At 48.0% G+C, this 24873-nt stretch overlaps 1 protein-coding gene across 3 annotated transcripts in view; it reads right to left on the bottom strand.

Moving 5' to 3' along the window:
- BRPF3 (bromodomain and PHD finger containing 3) overlaps positions 1 to 22396 on the bottom strand; it is a 35603-nt gene extending 13207 nt beyond the window's left edge. Inside the window, exons 1-9 of one of the 3 annotated variants that reach the window (XR_001885102.1) lie at positions 22198 to 22255; positions 17853 to 19326; positions 14828 to 14984; positions 12221 to 12352; positions 9454 to 9582; positions 8842 to 9154; positions 7810 to 8112; positions 5301 to 5807; positions 1845 to 1938 (exon numbers count right to left, since the gene is read on the bottom strand). Coding sequence is in view for 2 of the 3 variants with exons in the window: in XM_017870091.1 (XP_017725580.1) it covers positions 1845 to 1938; positions 5301 to 5807; positions 7810 to 8112; positions 8842 to 9154; positions 9454 to 9582; positions 12221 to 12352; positions 14828 to 14984; positions 17853 to 19300 (3083 nt within the window). In the remaining variant the exon portion in view is untranslated. Of the gene's footprint in view, positions 1 to 1844; positions 1939 to 5300; positions 5808 to 7809; positions 8113 to 8841; positions 9155 to 9453; positions 9583 to 12220; positions 12353 to 14827; positions 14985 to 17852; positions 19327 to 22197; positions 22256 to 22294 lie in introns of those variants that run through there. The other 2 variants (XM_017870091.1, XM_017870089.1) reach the window with 2 other exon arrangements.
- Positions 22397 to 24873: the final 2477 nt, after the last annotated feature.

The raw sequence follows: 24873 nt of genomic DNA, 5'->3' as shown, positions 1-24873 counted from the left end.
GTTAGTGACCAGTTCTTTCAAGATTATTTCTAATTCTGGGATTATATGATTCTGGTCTAATAAATAAGGTTTTCCCTTATGTACTTATTACCACAGTATGGGGGGAAAAAGAAAAACAACGCTTGCAGTTGAAGCCCTTGAATCTCCAAATTTTAAACCCTAAAATATTAATACACACTTCCTCCAAGGAGCCCCAGATAAATCAAGGGCATTGCAGTGGAGTTCTGCAGAAAGGCAAACACACCACCTGAATCAGCAGGCTAACCAGAGCCTGGCCTTGCTTGCTCTTATGGCTCATAGCTGAAAAGAATGCCCGTCATAGAAGAAGGGGCCAACACACACTCCACATTTAGTCAAAAGCTAAAAAAGGATAGTTTGATGGGTCCAATCCTACCCTGACCCCAACAAATTGGGCTTCCAGGTACCTTATCTTTGAAGGGAGTCAGGAACTTCAACCCAGGGCCAGGCCAGAAGCATCCTGTAAGATTATGAAATCTCTTTCTCGTTCCTGTGCCTGATAACTTTTTTCCATCTACTTTCCCTGTATCTCTGGAGGCTGCAATAGGAAGCTAGGGCAACTTTGAGGGTTGGCTGGGGGTAGGGGAATCACAAAGAAACCACAGCAGGGAACCAGTCCAGGCCAACGAGTAGCTGGGGACCCCCTCAGCCCTACCAGTAGTCCCACAGCCCAGGCAGACTGAATGCCTAAAAGAACACATGCCCAGTCTGCCTTGGAAGCACTTCAAACACAAAGACATAGTCTTCTGGTGCTGCCCTGGGACCTTTGCTCCCCTACTCTGAACCTAAGATCCATTCAGCAGTCATGTGGTGGGGTCATGACATTAGCCTTCAGGACAAGTCACTTTTCCTTTGTGGCACAAAGGGTTTCTCATTTCGAAGAGTCCCCCCCAACCCTGGTGTCTTGCAGAACACAGAACACAGAACAGGGGCTCCATAAACTCTTGGGCCTGGAATAAACTTTAAGATTCTGGTCTGAGAAATCCTCCCTTCAGATAAAAGAATGGGAAGAAGTCCATCCCTTTTCAGCTCAAGGATAGTAGAAGAGCTTTGGGGCCTTTGTCTGAATAAAACAGGCCAGACACGGTGGCTCACACCTGTAATTCCAGCACTTTGGGAGGCTGTGGCAGGCAGATCACTTGAGGTCAGGAGTTCAAGACCAGCCTGGCCAACATGGTGAAACCTCATCTCTACTAAAAATACAAAAATTAGTTGGGCATGGTGGCATGTGCCTGTACTCCCAGCTATTCAGGAAGCTGAGGCAGGAGAACCACTTGAACCCAGGAGGCGGAGGTTGCGGTGAGCCAAGATCGAGCCACTCCACTCCAACCTGGGTGGCAGAGCAAGAGTCCGTCTCAAAAGAAAAAAAAAAGGCAATTCTAAATTTCCTACTTGGTCATTTCATATACCTACACCACACCTCTATAAAGAGGCTATGACACCCCAAAAGGCAAAGAGCAAAACCAAGTCTTTAACAGGCTGGGTTGTCTAAGTATGTGTGTAGGGGCAGCAGGGGACTTTGGCTCAAATGTTAATTTCACTGAGCAATACGAGATTTAGCTTTCCCTACACTCTAGAGTCCAAATTCAGTCCCACAAACCCTGTAAAGCATCAGCACTACTCTTCCTCTCTCAGATCAGACCTGAGAGTCAAGGGTCACCCTGTTTCCTAGGAACTCCCAGAGTTACAGATAAGAGGCCTCAGGAAATAGCAGGAGTGGGGGGAGAGAAAAAGGTAAGCAGGAAGAGGTTCAACCTGTAGCTGAATGGAGAGTAAAAGGAGGGGTGGCAGAGCTGCTGACAAAGCTTTGGGAAATGTGTTCTTACCTGCAAGCTTCAAATGCCAGTCCACCACTGAGACCCAAACTACATTCCGAGTCAGACCCGCTTTCGGTGTGTTTTCCAAAGCCGTTGGTCATGCCTGCCAAGGACACACACGGTGAGTCTGAGTGCAGAAATCCCCCTTCCCAACATATGCTACAGGGTGAGACAGCCACCTCAGGAGGGCTCAGTGAGGAGTGGAAAGGATGGCTATTCCTTTCCCTGTGAGAAATGGGTCTTGGGTGATAAAGAAGATATGATCAAGACAAAAGTCTGGGGGGAAATATTGCTGGCTAGGGCAAGGAGCAGACACTGCAATTTCCTTCCCATCCTTCTGCTTTTACTTTAAGGAAACCATAGCACACAGCTCACTCAGCTACTGTCATTTGGCTACACAGGGAGATACTAAGACTTCTCCCACCCTGGCTGGCTCACAAGTCCCTGGATTTGCTTCTAATTTCAAATCTCAATTATCAGGTAATCTTCTCTGCCTTTTTCAGGAGCCCACCCACCTTGCCTCTTCAGATAAACACTCACATAACCTATGCATCACATAGCTGGCAATAGCTAGTTTGATTCTTTGGGGGTCGTGTCAAGAGAGACTAGAGAAGGATAAGGGCCCTTTGTCAACCACACCCTGAGATACCTTGCAGGGCTAATCCAAATTGAGGATGGGGGTACTCTTCAGCAGAACTAAAGCAGCCCAGAACTTCCTGGGAGGGAGAGTCAGAACCTGGGGTTCTAGGCTGGGCTCTGAAACACAGGTTCCTTTTCTCTTTCTTTGAGGTCTCTTGACCCTCCTTTTGTGAAGTGAAGATAATACCTTACTTACTTACTATTCAGTATATATGAGAGAAGGTCTGTTTACAGTGGGGAGTCCTTCAGAGGCGAATGAAGGCTGTTTGGTCATCCCAGGTATGTGACCTTGAAGTGAAGGCTTCTACTCTCCGATCTATCCACATCTATTTTTCTATTTTTTGAGATAGGGTCTCACTGTTGCCCAGGCTGGAGTACAGTGGTGTGAACAAGGCTCACTGGGGCCTCAATAGCCTGGGTTCCAGTGATCCCCTGCCTCAACTTTCTGAGTAGCTGTGACCACAGGCATGCATCCTATGCCCAGGTAACTTTTTAACTTTGTAGAAACCAGGTCTTGCCATATTGCTCAGGCTGGTCTCGAGCTCCTGGGCTCAAGTAATCCTTCTGCCTCAGCCTCCCAAAGTGCTGGGATTACAGGCATGAGCCACTGTGCCTGGCCTTTATCTAATTGCCAACCACACTAAAAGTCCTATAATTCTAACAGCTGAGCCAAGAGGTGTGCAGAGATGGACCAGGCACCTGATTTGAAAGCTGTAAATTACAGACACCTTAACTAGAAAACTGTGAGGCAAGTCCCTTCTATAAGAGCAGGTGTCTGAGCCACAATGTCTATCCTGTGACCTGGCTCTGCCTCTAACATTATTACCACAATTTAAATCACTGAAGCCATCTGTGTCTTGGGTGCCTCACTTATGAAGGATCAACACCTCTTTTTGTGAGATTCAACTAAGGTTGTGTAGAAGTATTCCTGAGTGCCAGGCAACTGGGATGGTGAGAGAGAGACAGGATTCTAGCAGTATCTCCAAGCAACAGGCCCCCTCAGGTTGGATGGGCCTCATGTACAGAGCTACTTCCCAATAGCAGGATCTCTCATTCTTTTAATGCAGTGTTCTCAGCACTGTATGGCTAAGCCTGATTCAGCTAAGAGGATGACAGTAACTGCTACCATCTACTGCTATATGCCAAGTGCTTTATAAAGGGTATTTCTAGTTCTTAGAACCCTGCAAGGCAGGTATCAGAAACCCCCTATTAGGAATAAGGAAACAGGCTGAGAAGTTAACTAATTTTCCTGTGGTTACACAGCCAGTAAGAAATTGGGGATTTGAGCGCAGGTATGCCTAACTCCAGGCCTTAGGCTTTTGCCTCTATATACCAACTTACTCCCCTGACACAGAAAAGTTTTGGCCAGATGAGATGGGAAGGTATTGTTGAAAACAAAATGTCAGGCAAGAGGACAGAAAAGCAAGTGCTGGCCACACAGTCCAAAGTCACCACATAAAAGTACATGAGGGACACAAAGAGCAAAAGCCAAGAGCAGCCCTCCCTGCCAAGAAAGTGGGTCTTCCCTAACCCACCAAGACCTAAGTACTCTGCCCGGCTTCAAAGTCCTTCACATTCAGTCCCATCTTACCCATCCAGTCTTGGCTCCTGATGCTCTGGGAAGCCCCTCTCTAAGCTGTCCCTCACAGAGATTCTGTCCTCCTCCTTGTTCCCACACACCCAGGCCTGAGGCCTTCATAACCATTCCTTGCCAGTCTGCCCTCATCCCACAGGGCCAGCTCAGGCCAACTCCTACAGCTCAAATTCCCTGAACACCTCTAGCAATGCTACCTCTCACCTGACAATAACAACATACTGTTCACCACTGTGATTTCTCTACATTTTGAGAGACTCATTTGCCCAGTGGCCTGTGAACCTTCCAGAGCTGGAATTAAGTCTGACTTATTTTATTACTTCCCCACACCTACTCATGACTAGCTCTTGCTCTTGCTGGATGTATATGAAGAACACTTTAGGTGGGGCACGGTGGCTCACGCCTGTAATCCCATCACTTTGGGAGGCTGAGGCAGGTAAATCACTTGGGGTAAGGTGACCAGCCTGGCCAACAGGTGAAACCCTATCGCCACTAAAAAAAAAAAAAAAAAATTCTCTTTAGTAATGGAACCTCCATTACCTACCTCTATCACCACCTCACCCCACTCCACCCCCTCTGCTGTAGCCAAACTGGTTCCCTCACTGTTCCTCAGACATGTAGGCATGTTCCCACCTCCATGGCCTATGTACTTTCTAGTCTATCTTTTTGGAATGTTCTTCCCCTAGACATACAAATAGCTCATGCCTTCAATTCCTTCAGATCTTTACTCAAACGTTACCTCCCTAGAAGACCTGGCCACCCTAAGACCACCCTAGCATTCCTTCCCTGTTAGATCTTTCTCCAAAGCTTCTAATACAAGATACAGTTTACTCATTTGCTTTTAATGTATTCCCCCATAAGAGAGGAGATTTTTGTCTGTTTTGCTCATTGATTTTTTCTCCCAATGCCTAGAACGGTGCCTGACACAAATATTTGATGAATGAACTGAAATGAAGGTAAGAATCATTTTACTTTATACAACATTGCTTTACCCTCAGGGCCAATGAGAGTCCCAGACACAATCTGGCTCTCTGGAAAATACCTGCTCAAAGCCTATTTCCCTTGGCTGCTACTCACATGCCAGGCCCAACTGTGAGCTATGGTGCCCTCAATGCTACTATTGCTGTCCAATGGGGCCATTAGAGAGATGGCCAATTGGGGAAGGTGCTGATTGGCAAGGCAAAGCAGAAAAGCAGATGCGAAGTATCAAGAGAAGTCACAGGCAGGGTCACCTGTCTCTTCCTCCTGCTGGGGGGACCTCTCCCCTTCGCTCTCACTACAGCTCCCGCTCCTTGGCCGCTTCCGGGAGTGGCGCTCATCCTCGATGCTGGCTGGAGAGGCAGGAGAGCCTGCCACACCATGGTCCTCGCCATTCTCCAGGGCCCTGTCTGGGCTTCTCTGTAGCTTAACCCCATTCTTGGCCTTCTTGAAGAGGACTGATGTGCGGCGACCCACACCACTAAGTGGGGTACCGCCCGGGGTGTCAGGGGTCATGAGGGATAGTCTGTTGATGCCATTGTCACTGAGCAAGCGTTGCAAAGGCTCACTCCCTAGCTGCAGCGGTGATTTTTCCAAGAGCTCATCTTCTTCCACCTTTCTGGGCTTTAGGAACCGGCTTGGAGGTTTGCTATCATTGATGGGTTTCAGAGTTGGGGGCTCCGGCGGGGATTCTTGCTCAGACAAGGAAGGTGCAGGCCCAGTGGGCTCCAGGGTTGGTGGAGGAGGCAGTTTGGAGTCATCTATTAGAAAAAAAGAGAACCTGCTTGAACATTTTAGAAAGAGTCTGCTCCTACAGGCTAGATACTGACACTGATAACCAAGGACCAAAAGCATGGGCTGTTATAAGGCTTGAGATGCATTGAAGGTTTTAGATCTAAAGCAAAGAGAAAGGAGGATTAGGTTTGCTTTTTTTCAGAGACAGGATCTTGCTCTGTTGACCAGGCTGGATGGAGTGCAGTGGTCTGATCACAGAGCACTGCAACTGCAAACTCCTGGGCTCAAGTGATGATCCTGCCTCAGCCTCCAAAGTAGCTAGATCTACAAATACACACCACCATGCCTGGCTAATTTTTTAAAAAAATTTTTGTAGAAACAGAGTCTTAGTATGTTGCCCAGGCTGGTCTCAAACTCCTGGCCTCAAACAATCCCCCTGCCTCTGCCTCCCAAAGTGCTGGGATCACAGCGATGAGTCACTGTACCCATCCCCAGGAGAAATAAGTTTTATCTACACTAGTAGTTCTCAACTCTGGCTGTGTATAAGAATCACATAGGAAGTTTCTTAAAAATTCCAATGCCTAGGCTCCATCCCATACCAACTGAAACCAAATTTGTAACGATAGGCTATTTGTTTTTTAAAGCTTACCAGGTGAGTCTAATGAAGTGAGGATTGCAAACCATTGCTCTATACCCAAGAAAGTCACATGCTTAATCAATAAATAGGTAAGTCTCAGCTTGACAGATTAGGTATCTACAATTCTCACTGGACTCAAGAGTTTTCTCATCTGTCAATCGATTTTATTTCACATCACCCAAGTGACAGCAAGTACAGTATGCAGAAAAAGTTCAAAATGTGAAAAACAGAGACCAAGTAAGTTAAATCAGTGGTTGCCAAACATGTCTGCTCACCTACCACCTTGAAACTTTTAAAAATTGAGACTTCCAGGCCAAAGCCCAGATATCCCTAACTGAATCTACGGGAGGTGAGGCTACGACTTTTTTTTTTTTTTTTTTTTTTTTTTAGTTTTCTAGGCGATGCTGTTGGCCTACTGGGCACAACTCTGCACTGCCACAGCCCCAGAAGTAGGGATACAAGTGGCATGCTGACTGTCACATGGGGAGTCCAGAGGAGTTACAATGGACACAAAGGCCTCTGATGTCAAATATGATCTCTCAACCATGTCCCCATTCTCTGCCAACCTAAAATAAAATGGGCTGTTACCTACGATTGGGGCCCCTATTCATTGGAAGTAACTTCCAACCTTTTGAACTGTGTGTGTGACAGGCTCTCCCAACCTGTAGGCTCAGATCCGAAGGCAGGTATGAGGGAGACAATTCCATCCCCAGTGAAGGGGAAGAATGAGAAGCAGCTTAGCTTATAACGTTCCTGGGTTTCTGAGAATCACTTCCCCAGCTGTCTTTTCTTCTTTTTTGTCTTTTCTCAAGATTAAGAAAATCTGTGGAAACCAACTATCTTTTATAGTCTGGCCTCTCTACTTGAGATGGGCCTATAGATTCAGCCAAATGGGGTAAAAACCATGAGGTGGCTCAAAAGCCCGGGGTCTTTCCTTCTCTGCTATCCCCTCACACCCCAACCTAACCTGCTCTAAGAGTCTCTCCACATGATGATACAAGGTAGGCGGATATTTAACTGGTATGTACAATACGGCTGTATCAGGTGCAAAATACTGACATACTTAATTGGCTAATAAACAGCTGCTGGGCTGCAGCACCGGAAACTCCCCACAGTCCAGCAACTAAATATCCACATCAGAGGCCTTTGGGAGCCCACTCCAATATAACAGCCAACATTTACTGAGATGGATAAATTTTGGTCTCTATTGATTATTAAATATTTTGAACATCATCCCTGCATATACATGGAAATGTGACCCTTCCAAGGGCTTTTGCTTGCCTGTAAGGGTCAGATCTAAACTCAGAAAGGATACCCCATTATTAGATTTCAGCTTAGCCTTTATCTCTCTTTACCCTCCAACCCCCTGCCTGCCTGTGACTATCTCTCACCTCTGTCCCCATCGTCTTCTGGCTCCTCCTGCAAGGCCTGCTCCAGCACAGCTGCATCCCCCTGGGGCCCTGCTGGCAGCTCCCCATTGGATACTGTCTTGTTCAGTGATGGTGGCTGTGGTGGTGGTGGCTGTGCCAGCTTCTGCCGAAGGGCATTGATCTCCCGGCGTAGCAGGCGGACACGACGGGTGCGGGCCCCACTGGACCGCATGGCGCTCACCAGGTCCAGTTTCTCCAGCAGCTCCTTCAGCTGCACCTCTGGGGACAAATGGGCCCGGTTCTCTGGGATGAGGATGTTGTCCACTGCCAGGGAGAAGGGAGGACAGAAGGGGCTGAAGGACCTGCCCAGCACAGGGCAAGAGAAAGGGGCCGAATCCTTCGGATGCAAAACTCTCTCTTGGAATGCCTGGGCCAGCAGCTTCCAGCAGCGTCACTGTGGGCCTTGGCCCTGCAACACCACTGCCCAGAAGGCAGCCACAGGGACAAGGTCAGAATCTGGGAAACGTCTGCAGGAAGCAGTTCACAGTCACGATTATGGGCTCCATGGAGCAGGCATGAGGCAGCTTGGCAATACCCTGGCCTGAGTGACTGGCTGCTGCCATCGAGAAGCAGAGAGCAGGGACAGGCAGCGTGTGGGGCTCAGAGGCAATTCCATTTTTCTGGTCCTCCACCTGCAATCTTCTGAATGAGCCAGACACACACCAGCAATGCACTCTCCCTGTCCCATGCTCCAATGCCATACAGAGGGGATCCAAGAAAGGAAGACCTCTGATGAGGCTTTAAGCTTTTCAAACAGACCACTAGTACCTGATTCCCCTTTTCTACCACTTAAGAAGTTCTGAGTGCATTAGTTAAACTTTAACTCTTAAAACTATTCTAGCCACAAAGGTATACCTCAGTCTGTGCTCACCCTCAGCTTTGCTCCTGGAGTCTACCTATAGCCCCAAAGACCACCCTGATCCCTCACTCTGTAGACTCTGGTCCTGTGCCTCCTCCTGGCCCCTCTCCTCCCCACCCATCCAGGCCTCTCACCGTCTTCCCAGGAGAAGCGGTAAAAGTCTTCCAATTTGGGTGACTCGGGCAGGTGAGTGCCCCTCTCGGGGTCATAGCCGATGTTCTCTGCCTGCCGCCGGGCATGCCGTAGGATGGCCCCTCCCAGGTCCCGCAGGCGGACAGCTGCTCGGTGGAAAATTGTGTCTTTAGCATTATACTTCATGCAGTTGGTAACTATAAGGTTAAAGTCCTCCTCAAACTCCTCCAAGGTGCGGTACAGGTGGGACTCCAGCTTCCGCCTCATAGTAGAAAAATCCATTGGCTTGGATATGAATTCCAGGTAATCTGGAACCTAAACATATAAAACCTGTACAATTACAACAACCATTTACTAGCCAAACAGGCACACCCTTCACCAATACTCTTGGCCTCCTCGGTTTCTGATTCGGCCAGGCCAGGCTAACTCAGAGTCCTATGGTCCTGGCCCACCCTGGCCTGCTGACCCCTCATCAAGGGCAAGTCTACTAGCTTCGCCAGACCCACCCTCCTACCCCTGGTTTTGTACACCCTGTGGCCCAACTCCTTCCTACCCTACTCAGACCCTGTTCCAGTTCAGGAAGAATTTACTACTTGGAAAGTGGGGGAACTTGCCTCACTCAAGTTGACTGGTTCTGCGAAGATGTGTGCAGGATCCTTCTCCTGCAGCAGGTCCAGTGTTGTCCTCAACAGAACATTGAATGGCATCAACTCCAGCTCCATGGCAGCCTGCTGGACTTTGACCTGTGGGGAAGGTGGGGTGAGATCAGATCAGGACATCCCCTGCAAAACTGTGCTGAAACTTTTTCGTGATAGCTTGACTTTTACCAATCATGTAAAACAAATTTTCATAGAATATTAAGCTGACCAGTATGAGGAGCTATCACCCAACCGTCAGCCTAGGAATAATGATACCAACAGCTACTATCTTATGATTGTTTCGTATGTACCAAACACCACACTAAAATTTATAGTAACAATAATAATTATCATTACAATTACAATAATTAACACTTACTTAATATAGCCCTTACTAAATGCCAGGTAATGTTCTAACCATTTTATGTAAAATAAATGAGTATATGAGGTAGGAACAGATGAGGTATTTTACAAAGAGGAAACTAAGGCACAGAATGACTAAATAACGGGCCTAAAGACATAGCTAATAAGGAACGGAGTTGGAATTTAGTACCAGACAGTGGTTCCACAGTAAGTGCTCTTGACCATTATGCCACACTAACTCTATACTTGTATTACCTCTATTAATCATCATGATAACCCTGAAACAGAAATTATTATCCCCATTTTACAAATATAGATCAGAACAAGGATCACTAAGGACTCAAAGAAAAAAAATACAAATTAAAAAAAAATATATATGGAATCTGAGGATTAGAGACAGCATGATGCAAGAGTTACTAGTCTAAGGTTATCTGGCTAGAAGAGAATAGAGATAGGATTTGAACCCAAGTCTGACTAGTCCAAGGGACACGATGATGTAAAATATGCTTGAACCAGAACTTCCCATTCAGTGTGCTGAGATACTGATTCCATTAGCCCTTGGAGCATCTGGGTCAGCATGGGGTCACCAGGGGCTCCAGGTTTGCCCCCGCAAGTGCCAAGTAGCTTCATATATTTACAGTAGTATGCTGTACAAATGCTATTTTCTACATATGCCCTAATGTGAAAAGTTGGGAAGCCACAAATTAAGACTATAGAAAATTCCCACCTTTTGGCTATATCAAAACAGGCCTGCCTACTTCCTCAGGACCAGGGCCTTTTTCTCTCTCTCATTTCTCTGAACCAGAGATGAGATAAGAAGTTCAGCTGTGGGATCATGCCTGGGATAGCATAGACATTTTGAACCCTTGAAGAAGGTCCTGAGATGTCCTCCATGGCCATCCATGGTAAATATGGCATAAGCTGCCCAGGCTATGAGGAGGAAACTCAGGCTACTGGCCTGCTAGAAAAGGAGTTGTGCTAAGGCTGAACAATGAATTAGAATTTGGAGAAAGAGAAAGAAACATCTTTTTTCCCCCTCCTTTTTATGGAGAACAGGTCTTGCCTGTTGCCCAGGTTCGTCTCAAACTCCTGGACTCAACCTATCCTCCTGACTCTGCTTCCCTAAGTGTTCGGATTACAGGCATGAGCCACTGTGTCCGGCAAGAAAGGAACATCTTTAACCTGGGCCTCTGAAGCATGTGAGTGACAGCTGCTATTCCTAGCCCAGAGAGAACAGTTTTGGCTTTTCATCTACTCAATTAATAGTATTTGCGCCGGGCACGGTGGCTCAAGCCTGTAATCCCAGCACTTTGGGAGGCCGAGATGGGCGGATCACGAGGTCAGGAGATCGAGACCATCCTGGCTAACCCGGTGAAACACCGTCTCTACTAAAAAGTACAAAAAAAAACCTAGCCGGGCGAGGTGGCGGGCGCCTGTAGTCCCAGCGACTTGGGAGGCTGAGGCAGGAGAATGGCGTAAAGCCGGGAGGCGGAGCTTGCAGTGAGCTGAGATCCAGCCACTGTACTCCAGCCTGGGCAGCAGAGCGAGACTCCGTCTCAAAAAAAAAAAAAAAAATAGTATTTGCTCTCTGCCATGTGCAGTAGACACTGCAGGGAAGCAAAAAATTGATGATGATAATAATAATGACAGCAGCTGACACTTCTCTGTCACTATGTGCCAGGCACTGTTCTAAATTCTTTACATAGACTAAGCCTTCTAATCCTCAAAACAACCTTAGGTTGTAGGCTCTATAATTACCCCCATATTCCAGGTGAGAAAACTGATGTATTAAGCGATTAAAGAACTTGCTTAATGTCACACAGGTAGTAAGTAGAAGAGGCAGGATTTAAACCCAGGAAGTCTGGGCCATAGCTCGTGTTCCTAAACCACTATGTTACACTACCTACCTCAACATTTCCTATGCTCAGGGGCTTAAAATCTCCTAGAACGGAGGATAAATAGAAAATTTAAATGATTCAAGACCATAAGTGTTTAAGGGTCAAGTGGGAACCCTCAGAAGTTCCCAGGCCAGAGGCTTTCAACTGATGATGCCCATTAGAATGGCCTAAGAAGCTTTCCAAAATCCTCAAGGCCAGGCTCCCTCTGAGACTTCCTGAATCAGAAATTCCAGGGACGGGCCCAGGCATATGATATTAAGCTTATGCTTGAGGCCACCGGGAGCTGAAATCCAAAATATAGAAACCATCAGTAGCACCACAGCTAATACAAAGTAGGCAGCTCTTGGAGCCTACAATCCTGGGTAGGGAGGGGAGAAAGAAAGCTAGCAAAAGGCAGGGGCTCCCAGATTTCCCAATACTAGACTAATAGTGGGAGAAAGTGACCTTGAACTAGGGCTCTAGGGCTGGGGGCTCCTCCTTACCTGCTCCCGTTTGAGCTTCTCTCTCTTCCGAATCAGCTCAATCAGCAGCCGCGCCCGCTCCAAGTCATGCCGGAGCTTCTGCCAATACTTCAGCTCTTCCTTCACTGCACTTGTCTTCTCATCTTGCTCTCGCTGAAGGAAGGAAGAGAACAGGGACTAGGAACCTCCTTCTTGCAAAAGTCCTCTCCCTGTTCACACCTCCTGGGGCTGCAGCAGGTAAAAGTCTTGTCCCCTTCCTTGACCCACAGTTCCAAGAGCCCTTCCACCCTTCTCTACCCCATGCCTTCTTCCTGAGCTGCCCCAGTATTATAGCACTGTTTCTTCATTATAAAGCAATAACCTTTGCTGGAGTAGGATCTGGGACTACTTCCCCCTACCCCCAGGTATACCAGAGAACAGCTATGGCCCTTTGGGTCAGAAAGAATTTCATAAGAAAACTGACCTCAGGGGTGAAAAGAATTTCACCCTAGAGCTTTCACTTGGCTAGAAAACAAAGTGAGGTTCTTACTATAAGCTTGAACATACTTTGGTAAAACAACAACAAAGAAATTATGATTCCTGCCCTAGAAAAGATTACAGTTGGAGTCAGGGGAAGGGAAGAGACCTAGAGCTTGAAGCACAAGGGCCTATTAGCATAAAGATAATAAAAACTAGTAATATAAATGCTAAGAGGATACAAAATAGAAGATCTGAGTAGGTGGAGGTTAGATCAGAGAAGCTTCCTGGTGAAGACTCTTACTAGAGTTTTACATATAGGTAGGTGACAGACATGGATGGACAAAGTAGTAAGGAAGGTCTCTCCTGGAACCAAAGGGATGAAAGGGGTAGAAATGTAGAGGCAGAATTAGTGATTCTTTGCTTAGTAAGCAAAACAGGCTGGCCAGAACAGAGATGCTGGAGAACTACAAAAGCCAAGGATACAGCTAATAAGAAGCTTCAAATGTAAGGCAAAAGAGCCTTAACTTCGCCTGCCTAGAAAGAGGAGTATACTCTGGAAGAGGAAGTAAGAGAATGGAAGAGCAGGACATTGCTCACCTAGGCCTTGCTCCTCTCCATAGTCAGACATTCCTGCCCCAAAACCAAGCTTATAAAATCAAGAAGTAGGCCTTTCCCCAAAGGACAGATCCCCACCAATGTCCCTGCCAAGCACACCTGCCAGATGTCGGCAGCACCCTCCCTCTACAACCTCTTGGCCATGGAGGATCCCAAGAGCATGTGAATAAGAAACTACCAGTTGTAGAGCAAAGAGAATTAGAGGCTAGAGATCACCTAGAAAGCTATTGCTGAGATTAAGAGGGCATGGATGAGCAGGAGAGCTGCAGAATGAAGACAAAAAACCATGTTGAAAAAGCCCCCAAAGCAGCTTAACGGATGAACAACAGTGGCCCATTAGGGAGCAAAGAGTCAAAAGTAACTCCAAGGTAGGGAACTCTTGATATGAGTCAGGAGGGAGGGGAGAGCCATAATGATGGGAAAATAAGTTTACTGAGAGGAAAAAAGATAATTAATGTCCAATATTTGAGTTATAAGTTAACCACATCCACATGGAAATGTCCCTGAGGGACTGATGGCAGTAAAAAGGGATGAGGACAAGACAAAAAGCCTGGAGCTGCTATTATACAGTTATTGTCAATTATGAGAGTGGACATGTTCTCCAAGCAAACAAGCAGATAACAGAGCCACTGGGAATGTTACCATTAAAGAGCAAGAAGTGGGATCAGCATAGGGTACAGTCAGAGAGGTAGACGCAGCAGGAAATGGTATCACAGAGAAGCTCTTAGACAAAGTGATTTGTAGTGTCAAATGCAGCCCAATGATCAATCAGGTGAGAATATAAGGAAAGACTTCCTGGGACAAGGTAGCTGATGTTTTAGGGGAGGCTTCAGTGAAGCAGGTGGACCAAAAGGTTCAAGGGGGGCCAGATACAGGCTTATACTTCAGGAGTTTAGTTACAAAAGGCAAAAGTGAGATCAGACAGAATGCAGAAGGCACCAGACTCACATAAACCTTTGCTTCATCTCTGGAGCAGCAGTGTGGGAACACTTAAAGGCAGAAGGAATAGAACACGTAAAGGGGGAGAAATAACTAAATAGTTCAAATAAGGGAAATTAGGAGCAGAAAACATTAAACATGCAGCAAACTCCAGTTGCTAATGGCTAACAGCCACCGCAATTGGACAGGCTGTGTGCTACAACTTAGATCGTAAATTTGTGTATTTACTATGAAACATTTTTTGGCAGATGGCAGTATAATGTCTTGAGGAAAGGGCGCCTTTTCCTAATTAACACAATGTGGCCACCCTGGCTCTCATTCAGCCTACTTCTTGCTTTCTGCCACATCTACAGGATTTCCCCCACATACATGGAAAGCTGGGCGTGCTCTCCACTCTCCCCTAGAATTCTCTACAAAGTCAAGCCTCATCCATTCAGAAGGAGTTGCTTGAAGATCTCTGTAGCGCTGGGGGTTGTTCCTGGATGGGCCACCCAGACAGGTAGACAAAGGCTCCATGGAGGGATCAAGGAGGGATGCCAGCCCCACCCCAACCACCATTCCTTTTCCTTCACTCTCCATCTCCCTCTACTAGTCTCAAATCACCACTGCACCTACCTGCTCAGCGTTTCTTTGGGACTGCAGATGGGAGTGCAGGCGCCGGATAAGAGGGACACCATTCCGTGCCTGCCGCTTCAACAGCCAATAGTTGTGAAGCCGCTGCATAAACTGGTTTTTCCTCTGAAAGGAGAGACCACTACAGATCTTGTTCAACCTTGAGTAGAGGCACATGGAAGTGAAAGACAGGGTCAGTAGGCAGCCCAGATTATAGCCCATGCATCCTATCCAGACCCTGGTTCATTTCTGAACCTTATACAGGAAGACAGAATAAAATGGCCAAATACCTCACCTCAGAGAAAAGCTTGAAAAGGACAGTAAAGTTAAGCAGCTCAGATTCAGCATGAGGTATTTCATTTGCTTTTCCACCTCTTGCCTTGCAGTCCTAATCCTCCAAAAGAACCCTCTCCCAGAACCCCGTTTCCTATGGTCCTAGACTTCTTCGTTCCAGGTATGGACTGAGAAACAAGCCTATGCCTCAATACCCCCACCCTCCTCTTATAAAAGCAGTGAAAGGGAACAGGAACTTGGGTAAGCTATGGTTAATGTGGCCACTATTTCCTGCCTTCTGCGGCTGAGAGTCCCATCAAACCAGGGAGTAGCCCACAACCAGGTTGAGCCCAATGCAACCCCTTAGAGTTGTTTGACCTCTGGTTTTTCATGGTATAAACCTCAGCAGCCTAAAAATGTTGTTTAATTTTGAACCAAATGAAAAAAAAATGGACCTAAAGATGTAAGAGGATGGGAAATGTGAAAATGCAGCTGGCTAAACTACTCAAAAGTCTTAAGGTTAGGGTTTAAGCCAGTAACTCCTTGGGGGAGGAAAAGGGGTAGGAGAGGAACTAATGCAAGCCTATAATATCTGTCTTTAATATCCATATTGCAAGGTGGGTATCATTATCCCCATGTCACAAAAGATGGAAAGGCAGCATAGGAACAGAAGCTGAATAAACTGTCAAAGTAACTAATGCAGCTAATAAGAAGGTGGATCTGGGTTGGACCTGAATCCACGATCTCTCTGCTATACCATGGTACATCCCCAGACTGGTTATCCACAGGGTAAACAAGGCCTCAGTGCTCCTGTGATGTTTCCTCTCCTTTTTTCTCTTCATGCCACTCCATTGAAACAAAGATAAGCACAGCTAAATAAGCTGACACCTTAGAAGGATGGGTATGTTGGGCAGGACATTGCTCACCTAGGCCTTGCTCCTCTCCACAGTTAGATATTCCTGCCCCAAAGCCAAGCTTATAAAATCAAGAACTAGGCCTTTCCCCAAAGGAGAGATCCCGACCAATGTCCATGCCAAGCACACCTGCCCAGATGTAGGCAGCACCCTCCGTCTACAACCTCTTGGCCATGGAGGATCCCAACAGCATTTGTGCAGGTAGGGAAAAGAATAGTAATAATAAAATAGCAGCAGCAGCAGCAGTCACCATTTATTGAGCACTTACTATTTGCCAGACACTGTGCTAAGTGCTTTACTTATATTATCTCATTTATTTCTCACAACAGCTCTATGTGGTGGGTTCATTTACAAATAAACTAAGGCTTAGCACAGTTAAACAACTTGCCAAAGGTCACACAGGTACTAAGTGATAGAAATGGGTTTCAAATGTCGGTTTGTCTGGTTCTTAGTCAGCAAGCTCTGCTAGCCCCAGCAAGAGGCATCTAGAACAACCTACATGTCAACCAAATATTCTAGCCTCAGGGTAAAACCTCCCTACAGATGGGAACTAAGCATCCACCCACTTACCTCAGGAAAAAGAATAACCTAGAACAGCTCTGTGACTAGAAAACACATTCAGAGTCACTGAAATTCTAACTTGGGTAATAGCTGGCACTAAGAGCCTCCCCCTTCCGATCTTGCACTTATATCTTCTTCCCAGCCTGGCAAGTCTGGTTGCCTATTCATAGCTCTCATACAACTCTTTCCCCAGCACTCCTTTCTCTCTACGCTTCTCATCAAGAGAGATGGACTACAGGAATGCAACCTAGAGGCATCATGAGACCCAGCTCTTGTGGTATAGGGTCTGTCACTTTCCACCTGGTTCCATCCCTTAGAACAGGACATGGCATGTATTAAGTGCTCAATAAAATAAATCATTGAATGAATAAAGGAGTGAACAACTTTACCTCCCGTGTTCGCAGTTTCTTCATCTGGGGGTGTGGGAGAAGGTGCAAGGACTACATCAGATGAACAATCTCCAAGACTCCTTCCTGCTCTAACAGTGTATACTGTTTAATGAACACCACCCAAGATAAGCCTCTGCTAGGAAATCTTCCCTATTCTCTTGCTTCTCTGCTAAGCTCCCATCCCTCCAATGGCTCCAGATGCCTCTCTGATATTTTAAAACAGGTACCATGGGCTCTCTACAGACTCAATGGGGGTCCACAGAGCTTAGCTACACAGCTGAACTGAATGATCCTCTTATCCCTAAATCTAAAGCTTCAAGAGGAGGAATACCATGTTCTCTGCACACCACCACCGCCTCATACCCAGGACAGAACTTGCTGGACAGCAGATGGCCATGCCAATCCTCTGAAACAGTGGTTCTTCACTGGGTAATTAGTTCTACCCTCCCCAAGCGTTTTTGAAAACATGTGTGAGGAGTGTTTGAGGTTGTCACAAAGACCAGGCAATGGGGGAGAGGATGCAAATGGCATTTACAAAGACCAGAGATCCTAAACATCTAGAAACATACAGGACAGTTCTAATAATGAAGAATTATCCTGTCCAAAATGTCACTTAGTGCCCCTATTGAAAAATACTGTCTAAGATATCCTGTCACCTGAGTTTCTAAGTAACTTAAGTGTTTTATTTCACTTTGAGCTAAAGGAAATACATTACTCTGAGGGCACAATCAAAACCACAAACCAGGCCAGGTGAGCCTGGGGTCAAAAAAAAAGTTTAAATTTGGGGAAGAGAATCGTGTCCAACTGTGTTTAGGGAAGGCCTGGCACAGGGCCAACACCAACCCAAAAAGAAACCATGAGTCCCTAAGGAGCGCTTCTGGGCATGCTTACCTGTAAGAGGGTATCTGTGGCACAGTGACCAGGGGGAGAGTGGAGGGTGTGTCTTGGCCTGCTTCCTCTGGCTCCTTCTTGATCTTCTGCTTCAAACTCATCTTGTTCTTCTTGGGCACTCCCTTGAGGGGGCCACTTACCCCGCCTTGGCCTTCCTGCTCCTCTTCCTCCACTTCTTCCTCTTCTTCCTCCTCTCCATCACCCTCCTTTAGCCCTTCCTCATCGCCAGTCTCACTGATGCTTCTAGGGGAGTCGCCCTTCCTCCGAGCAGTGGCAGCACTTGGTGGCGAGTGGGCCTCACAGTAGGCAGTCTTGCGCACTGTAAAGATGGTGCCATTGAGGCTGGTTTCGCGCATGGGCTCAATCTTCATGAAGAGCCCAGCCCGCTGTGCACATGTCACGTGGAATGCTGTGTAGCAGTTCACTTTATGGCACTGGATGGCTGCACCTAGCCCTTTCTGCTTGCAGATATAGCAGGTTAGTTTCCAGCGGGCAGGCGGGATATTGTCAATGCCCTCGATAGGTTCCAAGAACACGGTGTTAGCAAAGCAGACTTCAGGGATCCAGATGGCACACACCACATGGGCCCAGTGCCCATCACTGGTCTGTTTGAAGGCGCCACCCTTATTAGGGCAAAGGACGCAATCCACAGGCCGGGAGGGAGACTGCAGGCAGCAGCGGCATAGCCACTGACCCTCAGGGATGTAGGGGACGCCATAGCACTCCTGGTGTACTGCCAGGTTGCAGATGTCACAGAAGAGAATAACGTTGCTATTATGACATTCATCATCCAGGCACACACAGCAGAAAGCGTCTTCATCGATGAGTGACTGTTGGGCCCCACTGCTGCGACTCTCCAAGTATGACTCTTTCTCAAGCCGGTCTACCAACAGCTCAAAGGTGTCTGCAGACACCAAACTGTGCCCATCTACTCGCCGCTTTTCATTCACCATGTCCAGCCAGGCAAGGTCCTCCTCATCCATGTCATACTCTACCTCTGCATCCAGGTCTTCAGGTGGCTTCTCAATGTAGCGATAGTAGGCAGCAGGCAGTGGGGGTGCTTCTGGCTGGATGCCTGAGTCCACCATCCGGAAGCTAGGCTGTGGGAGGTGGAAGGAAGTACCAGATGCATGCTTGGAGCAGGATTCCTTCTTTTTGCCCTTGGATGAGGGTTTCTTGGACTTGCCAGGGAACTGAGGCTGTTCACTGTTTTCCTTGTTACTATTGCATTCGGTGATATCCTGGGCAGTTAGCTCATCCTCAGTGATGATTTTGAGTGGGTCATAGATGCTGATACGATGCAGGCGTCCATCAATGTCTACCTCGACAATCCGCTGGGCCTGGGCATATGTTAGGGTCTCCCGGGTGGGTGAGCACTTCAGACTGTAGGGGGACGGGGAGCGCCGGCCCTCGGCATTCTGCCGGGACTTCCGACGAGGCTTCCTCATGGCACCTGGGGACTGAGAGGACAGGCCTAAGGAGAGAAGGCCAGGAGACTATGAGTTGGATGCCCTTAAGCACCCATTCATCCTCCTATATGATCAAGCATCCACCAAGAGGACTGGCTTTTCCCTCTGTCTGAACAACCTGCCCCTCAGGCATCCACATGGCTTGCTCCTTCACCTCCTTTGAGTCTTCCACTTCTTCAAGTGAACAACACTACTCAGTGAGACCTTCTCTGACCACTTTATCTAAAATTGCAAATCCTTTTCCTCCACCAGCAATCTACCTTTCATTCTGCTTTATTTTTCCCTTTAACACTCATCATCCTATACCATGCTACATAATTTACCTACTACTACGTTTATTGTTTCCTTCCTTCCACTAGAATGCAAGCCCCATGAGGGGAAGAATTTTTGTTTGTCTTGTTCACTGCTGTATCCCCAGTTCCTGGAGTAGTGCTTAGCTCCTAAGTAAACACTCAATAAGTATTAGTTGAATGAAAGGAGAAATCAAACACACACGATCCCTGCCCTCAAGAAGCCCTGTCTAACTGAAAAGACAGAAAAGTAAACAGATTATTACAGTGTAACATGGGGAAAGATCTAAATGTTCTAATGATGTACATAAAGCTGTGCAACAGCTAACTACGGAAAAGTCATGAGTAGTTAAGGGTTTAGAAAAGAAAACAAGAACAGCATCCACTGTCAAGCTCTGTACTGAACAATGGGCCCCATCAGAGGATCAAAAGTCACAGGTCTAGAGTCTTCTCCCAATACATCTTACCACGATCAGAAACCCTACTCCTTGACCCTGCCTAGAGGTGAAGGGGTGAAGGCATTTGAAATGCCTATAACACATGGTCTAAGGGCTTCAAACCACAGTATGCAGGGTATTCCCTACAAAAGGCAGCATCCAGGACAGCGGTCCCCAACCTTTTTGGCACCAGGGACTGGTTTCGTGGAAGACAATTTTTCCATAGATGAGGGTGGGTGGTGAACATTGTTCCACCTCAGATCATCAGGCATTAGTCAGATTCTCATAAGGAGCATGCAACCTAGATCCCTCACATGCGCAGTTCACAGTAGGGTTCCCGCTCCTATGAGAATCAATGCAGCCGCTGATCTGACAGGGGGCAGAGCTCAGGTCGTAATGCTTGCTTGCCCGCCACTCACCTCTTGCTGTACGGCCTGGTTCTTAACAGGCCACAGTCTGCGGCCTGGGGGTTGGGGACCCCGATCCAGGATACACCAACTAGTACATTTTAAGGCAGAAACAAACCCTAGAAGCTCTGAGAGTGGCTCCAAGAGATCTCTGAAGTTGTAGTGGCCTGTCTAGGACCTTCATTCACCTAAGGCCAAGATGATCTGGGCAGTATCTGAGGCAAACTCTCAATGCATTCTGCTACCTCAAAAGTCTCTCCTAGAACACTTATATCTAGTCTATCCTTATACAGCCAAGAGAAAGTCCTAGTTTCCCAAATCATTCTCTGGATGACAAGCTCATAAGGAGCTGCAGTAGGCAGTTACCAAGGCTGTCACCACCAGGAGAGACCTTTGGGGATACAGGGCCCCATGGTGTGGGCAGACTTGGAAGGATATGAACAGGGAGAAGATTTCAAAGAGAAAAACAATTCATCACCTTGGTTGCAGGGTCTACCATCTATATAAAGTAGGGACGGTGATAATAAAAGCACTTTTTCCAAACTACAAGGCCCTCTTAATATTTTTCACAACTACCTTAGGAGATGGTGTAGCTACTATTGTCTACACAGAAGCTCAGAAAGATGTCACTCAACCTAAAGCGAGTAAGTGATAAAGCTACAATTTGAACCCAGATCTTCCAATGCTCAATTCCTCTCAGTGGGAATTAAGAACACCACAGAGGTGCTATGGTCTGGTACAAGAAGAGGCTCTGGGGCAATCTAGGTTCTAATCTTGGCCCTCTGTAACCTGGAGAAAGTCCCTTAAGCTCTCTATGCCTCCATACTCCATCAGTAAAATGAGGGTAATACAATCTAGCTCTCAAGGTGCTACTTGTTAATAAGGTATTATTAACATCCTTATTTGAAAGGCCTTCCAATCCCAAAGTGTGACTGAAACAAACAAAAAACCAATCTGGCTGAGGGGCAGTGCCAGGCGGGCTGGCACACCCCATTTGGAGCCAAAGGAAACAGAATCATCGCAGCAATTCTGTCCGGGTTCCAGAGGCCCTTGGCCACTGGATTCCTTAAAAATGCCAAGTCCCTGGGGGCAGACAGAGCCAACAGACCTGCTTCGTCACCCACTCCTCCAAAGGCACCGAGGCCCTAGGAGAGGTGAGGACATCTGCCTCCACACCGACCCCAAACAGCGCAGACAGGCGATGCGGCGCCCCCTTTCATGAAAGCCGCTCCATCTTCTCCCTCCCCACCTGCCACCTCCTCGATTGCTCAAGCATCTCTCGACCACGCAAGACTCTACACAGACGTGTTTTGTCCCACCCACGCCTCCAAACACCGGGGAGAAACTCTAGAGGAGGAAAGGCTGCTGCTGAGGGAAATGAAATGAGTTTCGCCCACAAGGAGCTTACAGTCTAGAAGAGTTTTTTGGCGGGAGTTTATCAACCTACACAGCCCTTCCCACATACACACCTCCAACATATCTCCAACATCCCCTGTCCCCCAGATTTCCTCTCGGCACCCCCGACCCTCCGCTCGCCCACCCCACCCAGGTCCCCGAAGAATGAGGATCTTCTGCAATCAAACTGTATCTCCTGCACCCCACACAAGCTACTCAAGAGACAAGGAGGACCCCAGCCAAGGCTCCTGCTCCTTTAAGGGGGCACCTCTTCCAGAAGAATCTTGACCCCTCGGAGAAGAAAGGAGGGAAATAACATCTCCTCAGAGGGGAGGGGGCGAGCGCACCAGAGACAGCCTGACGTGGAGTCCGACCCTCAGACAGAGAAAGCAAGCGCCAGCGAATGAGCGGGGCAGAGAGGCGAGAGCCCATTGGTCGCCTCACCTGCCCGTCAGAAGGACCCAGGGGACCAAGGGACGCTCAAGGGGCGGAACTCTCGTCTGGCCAGGCCAATTGGAAGGCATGGTGGGGGCGGGGCTTGGCGGCTCGGAATCCAGGGCTTGGGGGGAGACAAGATGGCGGCTGCGGGAGGGGGTCCTCGCTTCTCAGCTCCCCGCTCACCCGCCTTCTCCTTCCCTGCCGCCGCCCTCGCTCCAGGAGAGAGCTTTCGCACCGCCCCGCCCTGCTCGGAAAGCCCCCCGCTTCTCTCGGTTTCCCCCCGTGCAGTCCTGGTCCCCGTAGGCCCCGCTGGCCCCCCCCCCGCTCTGTCGCGGCCCCGCTGCCGCAACCCATTACCTCAGCGCCTGCCCGGCCCACCGTTCCGGGGCCCCTGGGCCCGCGGGCGGGCCTGGCAGCCGAGCAGGTCGGCGCGCCCGCGGGAAGCGGAGGCGCGGTCTCCTCCCCGCGCCTGCCTCCGTGGCCTCCGCAGTGCCCTCCCGGCCCCGCGCTGGGGGCGGCCGGGCGCCGCCGCCGCTCCCGGGGGAGGAGGGGAATGGAGCCGCCGCTGCTGCCGCTGCCGCCACGGAGCCGGCCGAGGGGAGGGAGGGATCAGCCCCCACGGCAGGAATCCGCCCCTCCGGCTCCCCCCGCCACCTCACCTTCCTCGCTCCTCCATGACTGCTGCGGGGCTCTCCCACGCTGAACAGGGAGCGAGAGCGGCGAAAAGAGGGGGAAACGGGAAAAAAAAATCCCCCGCCGCGTGCCGCGCGCGCGGTCCGGGGCGGGCGGTCGGGGCGGTGCGGAGAGGAGCGCGGAGGGGCCGCCGCCGCCACGGGGCACCGTCCCCGGCTCGGCCTCACGGTGGCGGTGCGGGCGCGGCGGGGACACCGAGCAGAGACCGGGTCTGCACCCGCCGCGATCCCTGCGCACGACGGCCCTGCCCGCCACGGGGCGAGCCCGACAAGAGGGCTGTGGACGTTCGGGTCTAGTTGGGAGAGACAGGGGTCCCTGACTCTTGAGCAGTCAGTCATTTCCTCCCCAGTCCTTGTGGGTGACGTGGCTACTGTTTGGAGCAGCAAGCCCCCTACCCGAACTAAAGGGCCTCTCCAAAGGTTAAGCCAGGGCAGTCATTGAGGTCAAAACCGGTCTGTAGTTTCTTGGGTGCAGGTGCCTATACGACTCCCAGAAAGTCGCTTCTCCCCCAACCCCCATGCCCAGGACCTGAGGACAAAGGTCTAGCGATTGTCCGTCCCCTCCCCCCAGTGAGGACAGCCGGGAAAGACCTGCCTTTGTTGTGTACAGGTGAGCGTCTTGTTCCGCACCAGACATTCGTTTAAAAAAAAAAATCTGACTTTCCGTTTAAAAAGAGTAAACATAAAAGTTTGACAGTCTGCTTAAGTATGCCTGATAGCTGGTCTGTCACTGTGGGCATGGGAAACACTTTAAACCTGACTTGGTTAATTCAATGCACTAGGCGGCTTTCTAAAAGATGCTTGACAAATGGCAGCATCAGACCAAACTGGCTTTTGTTTTGATCTGAGAGAGAGAGAGAGAGAGAGAAGGCCTCCATTGCCACCTCCTTTTGCCTATAAACTGGAAAGCTTACCTCATATGACTGAAGTCTTAAGCACCAAAAATAATGATGTTTATAAAGGACGTATGGATAAGCTGCCTGTAAATGTGGAGATCAATGACAGTTTGAAAGTGTTTGCCAGCACTTGTGGTGTAGCTAGTGAGACTCAATTTCTTGCTTGGTTCTGGTGATCAAGGACATGTATTCTAGAGTCAAGAGGATGAAGGATAAAGTTTAGGATCCAAGTTTTCTGAATGTTTGAAGTGAACATACTGCTACTTTTGAAGTATAGATGTTTGTTATAATAAGGAATTTAAATATAGAGAGTTTCAAAAGTTTGATTAAGGAAGCTAATTTGTTTCCAAGTAAATAGCACCTTCTGGCAAAGAGATAGTACAAAAATGCTTCTGTTAACCAATTTTTTAAATGCAAGGCGGGGTGGCTTGTGGAGCTAAGCAGGGGCAGGGCAGTGTTTTGAAAGCTGTGAAGATGAAATAGTATGAATTAATGTCAAGTGTTCTGAAGCTAGGGGGAATAATCATTTGGAGGGAAGGTGTGGAAGAAAAAGATGATTAATTGTGGAAGGGAAAGCCCCAGAGGCAATTACAGTACTTTTAGTTAAGAAAACAAAAGTCTGAAAACTAACAGAAACAATATCGAATTTCTTATTCTTTTAAAACATGAAATGTAATAATCATTTATATATATGACTAGTAACTTTTATTTCTTGATGGATGTTCTCAACATTTATTTAGCACAATTCCCATTCGTGTGATCAGGAGCTATCTTTTTCCGCTAAAATGAATGGATAAATACCTTGAGAAAGCGCATTGGTTTCCATTTGTAAGTCAAATAATGATTTAAATGCTGTTGAAAAGGCATTAAGTCAACCTAATGCGTGTGATTTTTTTCAGGTTTTTCTATTTAAAGCTTTCATATTAAGACCTTATTCAGCCTAAGTGTTTCTCTTCCATTTTCAATTTCTACTTTTTTAATGATAACATTACAGTTG

Source organism: Rhinopithecus bieti, unplaced genomic scaffold, assembly GCF_001698545.2.
Source record: "Rhinopithecus bieti isolate Rb0 unplaced genomic scaffold, ASM169854v2 scaffold_4553, whole genome shotgun sequence".
Lineage (NCBI taxonomy): Eukaryota > Metazoa > Chordata > Mammalia > Primates > Cercopithecidae > Rhinopithecus > Rhinopithecus bieti.
This window is presented reverse-complemented; position numbering and strand designations above follow the sequence as displayed.